The sequence below is a fragment of the Rhea americana genome, unplaced genomic scaffold (assembly GCF_003343005.1).
Source record: "Rhea americana isolate MKP2758 unplaced genomic scaffold, rheAme1 scaffold_382, whole genome shotgun sequence".
Taxonomy (NCBI): domain Eukaryota; kingdom Metazoa; phylum Chordata; class Aves; order Rheiformes; family Rheidae; genus Rhea; species Rhea americana.
The window spans coordinates 287366-295564 of NW_028186515.1; the positions used below are offsets into that span (position 1 = coordinate 287366).

At 68.2% G+C, this 8199-nt stretch overlaps 1 protein-coding gene across 1 annotated transcript in view; it reads right to left on the reverse strand.

Moving 5' to 3' along the window:
* LOC146591187 (ephrin-A3-like) overlaps positions 1–6409 on the reverse strand; it is a 24981-nt gene extending 18572 nt beyond the window's left edge. Inside the window, exons 1-2 of the mRNA XM_085313269.1 lie at positions 6382–6409; positions 4872–5489 (exon numbers count right to left, since the gene is read on the reverse strand). Of these exons, the coding sequence (XP_085169395.1) occupies positions 4872–5489; positions 6382–6409 (646 nt within the window). The remainder of the gene's footprint in view (positions 1–4871; positions 5490–6381) is intronic.
* Positions 6410–8199: the final 1790 nt, after the last annotated feature.

Consider the following 8199-nt stretch of genomic DNA (forward strand, 5'->3'; position numbering starts at 1 on the left):
GGACACAAGCATCTCTGCGCATGGGGAGCCCGAGCAGCTCCGTGCGTGGGGGACACAAGCATCTCTGCGCATGGGGAGCCCGAGCAGCTCCGTGCATGGGGGACACAAGCATCTCTGCGCATGGGGAGCCCGAGCAGCTCCGTGCGTGGGGGACCATGGGCAGGGACTGCTTGGGCAGGTCATGGCTGGTTCTTCCTGGTGTTGTGAACAGGCACGTGCTGCACCCCATGTCCGAGCATTGCTGGSTCGGGATGGGGACGCTGGGAGCAGGATGTTGCGCACCAGTCCCAAATGCCCACTCGAAGCAGGGTCTGCCCTGCTGTGCTACGACCCACACGGCACGCGGAGCGGGGGGCAGCGAGGGGCTTGGGGCGCTCCCTGCCCTTCCCTGCGCTTGAGGGCAGCAGGATCTGGCCCCGGTGCGGCCCAGCGCAGGCGCTGCCCTGTACCGAGGCGGAGGGCAGGCCCCCCTCCCCACGTGCGCTCAGCGCCGGGAGCGAGCGCTGCGGTGGCCACGGCAGCACAGGAACCCGCTGACTCAGCGCAGCAGGAGCCGGCGCTTTGCCGAGCTCCTGCTGCTCTTTGTAGGTCAGCGCGGAGCCGGACAGCGTGGGGAGCCGGAGCAGCCACCCAGGCACGTGGGGAGCAGCGGCACGGAGGCAAGGCCAGGCCYGGTGCCACAGCCGCCCATCCGGGCAGGAGCTGGGCGCTGGGCTCGGCATGGCCCCGACGCACATCCCTGCAGCAGCATCGATGCCGTATTTCCTGGGTTGTCGGCACAGCCTGCTGCCTCTTTATCCCCGTGTTAATCTCATGGCTGCATATTACTGTTTCGCATCATTTTCTGTTCCTGGCAATAAATTTTTACTTTCCAAGCTCTGAGGGTTTAACCCCCCACTGCCCATGCAGCTGCCAGACCTGGGGCTGCCCAGGACCCATGGTGCAGTGGAGTCAGGGTCACCTCCAAGCAGGGCCCCCACAGTGCTGGTGCCCTCCTGGGCACAGCGCACGCAGCACAGCACTCGGGCTGATGGCAGACGCTGCCACAGTCCCACTCATCCCTGGGCACCCTCCCTACCGTGCAGACCTGGCAGCAAGTGYCCAGCACCCAGAGTTTGCTGGGGCCAGCAGGAGCAGCCAGGTGCCCCAGCACCCCRCACCCTGGGAGCCGACAGAGGCCGCGGCTGGGCTCATGCCGGGGCTGYGGGAAACCGGGAGGGACCTGGCATTTGGAGGAAGCCCCAAGGCAGGGAGACTGTGAGACAGAAAGGAAGGGATAATGGAGCCTATTCCTTTAATAGATTCAATTTCTGCCGCGGCTGGCTGTGGGGCGCGGAGCCATCAATTCGATTCAGGGGATGGGGAATCTGATTTGGAATGGCCGTGCCATCAATTAGCTTTTATTGATGGCATTGCTCATTGGAAGTCTATGGGATTTGAAGCCGGCATCGGCTCCAGCATACCAAGCAACCCCCTCTCAACCCCCACTCCCCGGGGCCGCTCTGGGACGTGAGATGTGCCGTGAGGGCTCCTTGGGGGCCGCGGGTGCCTCACTGCACCAGGGCAGGGGCCAGGGGCCGGGGGCCACCCCACACGGCGCAGCCTTGGCATTGCCCCGCATGCATGGGGCACCATCCCCAAAGCATCCCTGCATCGGGCCCTAGTCCAGGGACATGGGGCCCCCAGGACCCCCTGCCCCACGCACGGCTGGGCTGCAGAGGCCGGGGAGGGCCAGGCACCCGGCGGCGAGGGGGAGGGCTGCTGCTGCGGCTGATGATTTGCTCGGCCCCTCGCTGAGCAGTTTCTCCGGCGAAGCCATAAAACCTGTCTGACGTGCCGAGCACCACTGCAGCAGGCGGCGGGAACGCCTGCGCGGGGAGGGGGCCGCCTGCCGCGGAGCCGGGCGCCAACACGCTGCGCCATGCCGCCCCGCGCRGGAGGCTTGGCCTGGCCCGGCCCGGAGGAGGGATGCAGGGGCATGTGCTATGCCCAAGGCTGCGCTGYTGCATGGGGAAGTGGGCCCACATCCTGTCTCCTGCTCTGCAAGCCTCGAGCATCTTTCCTGGTGGCAGGAAAAGCCCAGGCCCCCAGGGCAGGCACSCTGCTCTTGGCACCTTCCCGCTCCAGCAGCAGAGCCATCACCCCGGCAGCTCCAGGAGATCCCAGTGCCTCTCCTCTCCCATTCCGACTTCACGCCTTTGCCACGTGCTGAGCACCGTGGCACTAGCACGTGGTGGCAGCCAGGCACTCCCTCAGCCAAGGGCACGGAGCAGGGAGTTGGGGCCTGGCTGCCGCAGATGGATGAGGCTTGTGGGTGGGCTGTTGCGGTGCTTTATGGCAGTGCTAAGGCTCCTGCAGCTCTGGCTGGCGTGGTGCAGGCCGATTGCGCAGGGCTGGGGAGGCCGCTATGCTCCGGGGGGCCACCAGCTCCTGGGGATAAACCCACTTCACAGCTTTGTCCAGCTGCTGGCACGGGGAGCAGGCACCTGGGCGCTGCGGGGAAAAGACGGGGGTGGGCACTGCTGGGGACATCACTGCCACCGTGCTGGCTGCCCCCTCCGGCGGGGGCACTGGCCCAGCTCCCTGCAGCCCCGCACCTGCAGCCACAGGTGGGCGGCTGGGCCCACAAGGCTGCTCCAGCACAGCTCGAGCCCGGCACGTGCCGCCTGGCCCTGCACAGCCCCCCAGCTCCCGCCAGCCGTAAGGCACTGTTAGCATCGCCGGGTGCTGTGGCAGCACTGGGTCCTCATCGATTGCTGGCCGTGGGCCAGGCAGAGCCGGGTGATGCAGGAAGGGCAGCGGGTTGCGGACCACTGTGCTGTGGCCAACCTGAGCCCTGATGAGGGAGGAGGCATCCTGGACACCCCAGGGAGAGGGTCCCGCCGGCGCCTCCGCCTTCGCCCTGGCCCCTCCGCAGGTGCTGGCGCCAGTGGACAGCTCTCAGCACTGCCGCCGCAAGCTAATTGCTGGCAGATGATCTGTAATTAAAGCTCTCCCTGCGACATGAGCTGATGTCTCAATATCAATCGCTGCAATTAAAGCCTCAGCCTCAAAGGTCACAGCGAGAGCGGTGACCCCTCAGCACGCCCCCCCTGTGCCTGCTCCCCCCGGGCACCCACCAGGGCTGGGGCTGCACGGCCCAGGGGCAAGGCCATCTTGCAAACTCTATATTGCTTGGATCAGTCACTAACAGGGATCAAAACCAAACCGTACGAACAGGTAAACGGCACAAAGAGGGGAGCGTCTTCGYGGAAGACAGATCAGTGTCCTCGCTGGAGGACGAGGTGAGGGTGCGCAGGGCTTCTGGGGCCAGGCTCCATCCTCAGGGACAAGATTTGGTCGGTGTCCGTCAGGGCTTGCAGGTCCCATCGGGGCCCCGCAGAGCAGGGCGTCCGCAGGGGAAGGCACGAGCTGAGGTGGCAGCCCCGGGAGCAGTGCAGGCACCGCAGGAGCTGCAGGCGCCCAATGCCGGGGCAGGGCAGCCGTCRGGGCCAGCGCTCGGGAACGTCGGCAATGAAACAATGTCCCTAGGAGAGAGGGACCTGTCAGGGGACGCTGCAGCATGGCACAGGGGACCAGCTCCAGCCCCGCAGGCCAAGCACACCCAGGCCAGCCTGGAGTCATCGTGGACTCTGCTCACCTTCCCGCCAGGAGCTCCTGGCCCCGGCCGGGCTCCATGGGGTCCAGCAGGTGAGTCATGGCCCAGGGGGGCCGGGCTCAGCCTCTCGGTGGGGTCACAGGAATGTTTGCAAGTGTCTGGTATTGCGGAGGAGCCGTCCGCTGACCGCAGGCGCCGGGGGTCAGAACCAGAGCAGGGCGAGGAGGACGGGAGCCAGGCACGGGGCGTGAGGCTGGAGCGAGGCTGGGGCCGCGCTACGCCCAGGCGGCACCACACCTGTGAGAACAGGAGCAGAGCTTACAGAGAGTTAGTCCCCCGCAGCCCACCAACCCTCCCGGCCCCATACTCACTCTCCGGCCCCCCTCGCCCGCGAGGCTGAGAGTTGGGAACCTCCGTCACTGGCTTCAGTGCTGAAACAAAACCCAGAGGTGTCCAGGCCTGGCTTACCCCAGGGAGCTGGCATCACCCCCAGCCCCCTCGCTGGGAACACCCCACTTCCAGCGGCTCCCCTGAGGCAGGAGAAGGGCACGCTCCCACGAAGCACCGCAATTTTCAGGGTGCTCCTGGCCGGCAGAGCCACCCCGCGGGGGACCCCGCGCATCCCGCAGCGCCGCACTCACTCGTGGCCTTGCAGCAGACGGAGACTCGCAGCTTCAGGCACCGCCCGGCGCTCTCGGGGCTGGGCACAGCTGGGCCAGAGGCGACACGTCAGGGTGGGCCGCGCCACAGGTGCACCGAGCTGGCCAGGCCTCTGCTGGCCCCGGCTCGGCTCTGCCGCGCTCTGCCCGTCCGCACCCCCGGCCCGGACGACCCCGCCGGCATCGGGCGCCGGGCGCCAGCCCAGGGCTGGGCGAGGGGCGCCCCCTCCTGGCTGCCCGGCAGATTGCAGGGCGCCGGGGGCGGCGGGACGGCGCCCGCACCCGCGCGGCGCTCGGACCCCCGGGCATCCGGCCCCCAGGATGCCCAGACCCCCAGCGTATCCAGACCCTTGATACATCCAGACCCGGGGCGCCCGGACCCCAGGTGCRCCTGGACCTCAGTGCATCCGGGCCACAGCATGCCCAGACTCCTGGACTCCCTGGCATGCCCAGACCCCCGGTGCACTCAGACCCCTGGAGCCTCCAGACCCCTTGCACACAGACCCCCCCATTTGCCTGGACCCTTGGGGGGCATGCAGACCCCCAAGTGCCTGGACCCCCAGTGCCTGCAGACCCCCGCGCCCAGGTGCCCACGCTGCAGCCCATGCACTCACAGATGTAGTAGTAGGTCTCCCCAGGCTGGAACTCGAAGCCGAGCGAGAAGGGCGTGAAGCGCTGGATCTTCTCTGAGAAGCGGACGGGCCCGAAGGGCGCGTAGGGCCGGTTGCACTCCCAGCGCTTGAAGGCCCCGGGGGTCTCGTAGCAGCTACGATAGCCCTCGTGGTCCACCATGAACAGCGTGAAGGTCTCTGCCTGGCCGGCGGGCACCGGCCCCTCGTAGTGTGGGCAGTAGATGTCCAGGTAGTCATTGATGGCCACCTGGATGGTGTAGTCGTCCCGCAGGAACCTGCCGGGCAGGGGGTAGCCAGGGAGCCGGGGCGCCCCGCCGGGAGGGCGGGCACGGTCGCGCTCGTGCACCCTCCACGGCCCCCGGCGCGGCCCCCGCCCCGGCAGGCCGGGTGGTCGCTGGCTCCCCGGGAGCGCTGGCTCYGGCCCTTTGTTGAAACAGCTACCGGGCACCCGGCCTCTCCAAACAAACAGGCATCGGCTCCGATTAGCCGCAGCCCACTGGAGCTGAATGGGCTCGGCAGCAGCGGCAGGGGGCCGGGGCCAGCCGCGCGGGCCGGGGGCACCRAGCCCCTCGGCTGGGCACTGGCCCCGCAGCTGTGGGGCTGATTAGCAGAGACGCCCGGGCAGGGGGCGAGGACGGGGCTGGCCGCATGCTGCCCCACGCAGGCATATAGGGCGCAGCTGGCACCCGCAGAGGGTTCGGTCGGGGCAGGGGGGACGGTCCCCTGCGGCGTGGGGCCAAGCCTGGGCACCTGCACGGGCACAGCATGCTGCTGGGCCAGGATGAGCTCACGCCTGTGCAAACAGGGCGCCCAGCCAGGCCGGGGCGGAGCAGACACCTCTGCAGACAAGCACACACGCACACGCTCTGCCCCCCAGCCGACGCAGGGCCTCCGCGCTGGCTGTGGGACAGGGAGGGCGCATGGCCCAGGAGCAGCCTGGGGGCTTCTGCACCAGGGAGGCGGTGGCACTGCCCCCGTGGGGGGAGCGGGGCAGGCACCAGCACCCAGCTGTGCAGCACACAGCCCCAGCGCTGCTGCAGCCCCGCAGTTCGGCTCCCCCAGGCCAGGCACGCTTGTGCAGGAGCATCAGCCCCTCTTCCACCACTCCCCATCCCGGCAGGGTGGGGACTTTCGCCTCTTGCCAGGCTTCTCCCAGGCCAGCAGTGACTCCAGCTGGATCCGGCTGCAGCCCAGGCACGCGCCAGCCCCAGAGCAGCCCTGTGGTGCTCCCCCCGCCCCGTGCCCTGGCCTCCAGCAGAGCCCCCTGCTCCCTGCCAGCAGCGCCGCAGCTGGACGGGCAGAGCCTGGCCGAGCCCAGAGCGCCAGCGCCAGATCCCAGCTGTAAGCAGCCTTGTTCCCAGCACGGCCCATGGGGCTAGGGTATCCAGAAGCTGCCACCCGTCGCCTTTCCACGCCACGAGCTGCACCACAGACACAGTCGAGAGTGATGGGGCAGACGCAGAGGAGTCTGGCACAGCTCCGCAGCTCTGACCATCCACCAGTGCAGGGGCTGCCCCCATCGCTGGGTGCAGAGSTCTCTGGGTGTGGAAGCCCCTCCACACTGAGCCTGACCCCACGCCTGCCCCAGCCACTGCCCCTGCCGCCCCTCGCTGCCTTATCCCTCACAGCTGCCCGGGTAGGAACGTGCAGCAAGGGCCCAGCTTGCCCTTCGGCCACTTCCCCCGCTCAGCTCGCAGCGATGCTGCCGTCCCGTCGGGGCCCGGGTAGAGACTGATGTGGAGGCCCCCAGCTGGGGAGGGGGGCCGCCAGCCCCAGCCCCTTCCTCCCCGCTTGTGCTYCGGTGCACGGAGAGCCAGTGTTTACACCAGGCGCAGATTTCTGGCAGCTGCTGCAGAGGCCGGTGCATTAATCACTTGGCCGGCAGCGCTGTCAGCACTGGGGAGACGCCGAGGCTCAGGCCTAGCTGAGCCCCCCCCCCAACCCAGGGGCTCTTCAAGGACAGGACCAGGCGCAGGCTCCCTGCTGAGTCAGAGCATTGGCCAGGCTGTTCCCGCAGGGCTACACTGCCCGGGATGGGTCTGGGCACGGCTGAGGGCTCCGGGGCCCAGGGGGCCAGGGCCCACACCCTGACCCCGCGGAGGGGCGGGCAGCACCCCGGCCCKGGGCTGAGCACCGGCACTGCCGCATTCCCAGGACACCTTTGAGCAGGGGGACCCGTGTCCTGTGTCCATGGCTTTCTGCTTCCCGATGAACCAGCTCTGTCCCAAGGAACGACCCAGCATCAGCACCCCGAGCCCTGCCCAGGTGCGTGCTCTTCTGCTCCAGCCCGGCTCTGCCAGTCCTCGGCCACAAGAGACCCCGTGGGTGAGCCCCAGGATCCCTGGCAGCCATAACTCTCCTGAGCCCACATCCATGGAGCCCCCTCCCTCCTGCCCAGTGCCTGCAGGAGCCTGAGGCCCAGGGCAGCACCAAGGACAACTGGAGGCCTAAAATGGAGGAGGCAAAGAGGGACGGTTTGGAGGCAAGCACAGGAACCAGACACCTGCCCGTGGGGGAAGACAAAGGCTGCAGCCGGCACCCCGTGACCAAGCAACGCACTGGGACCATGTCGTGCACATCACATTGGGGATCCCCAAACCCCTGGGCATGCTGAAGGCTGAATGGGAGAATGATCCCACAGAGACAGCAGCCACAGAATCTGGAGCCTTCAGCTCCCAACTCCCTCCCCAGCTAGCCATCCCCCATGGCTTCTTGCTCACCACTAGTACAAGGGCATTGGCCCATGCAGAAGCGGTCCCTGGCTAGCACCAGGGCATCCTGACCCATGGCCTGTGGGTGCTCAGTGCTGCCCGCAGGGACCCACAGCCCTGGGAGTGCCACCTCAGCTAGGGATGCCCACAAGCTTGATGCCACCCAGGGGTGGCCATTGGCTGGATGCTCATGGGCTCAGTGCTCTGGTGCCCACCGGCTCGGTGCTCACCAGCCCCATGTCATCCAGTGGTGCTGGCTGGCTTGGTGGCACCTGGGGTGCCCAGCAGCTCAGTACCTGCTGGTTTGGTGCCACCCAGGGTGCCCATTGGCTCAGAGCCTCCTGGTCAGCGTCACCTAGGGGTGCCCAGTCCAGTAGCTCAGAGCACCCTGGTCAGTTGTACTCAGGGGTGTCCAGCAGCTCGGAGCCCCTGGGTCAGAGCCCCCAGGGGTGCCCAGCAGCTTGGTGCCGCCGGTTCGGCCTCGCCCCGGGGAGCCCCCCCAGCTCGGTGCCCCAGACCCTCCCCACAGGCCCGGTGGATTCCCCGGGGCTGGGTGGCCGGTGCCCAGGTACCGAGCAGCAGCGGCGTCGCCTCCGCGG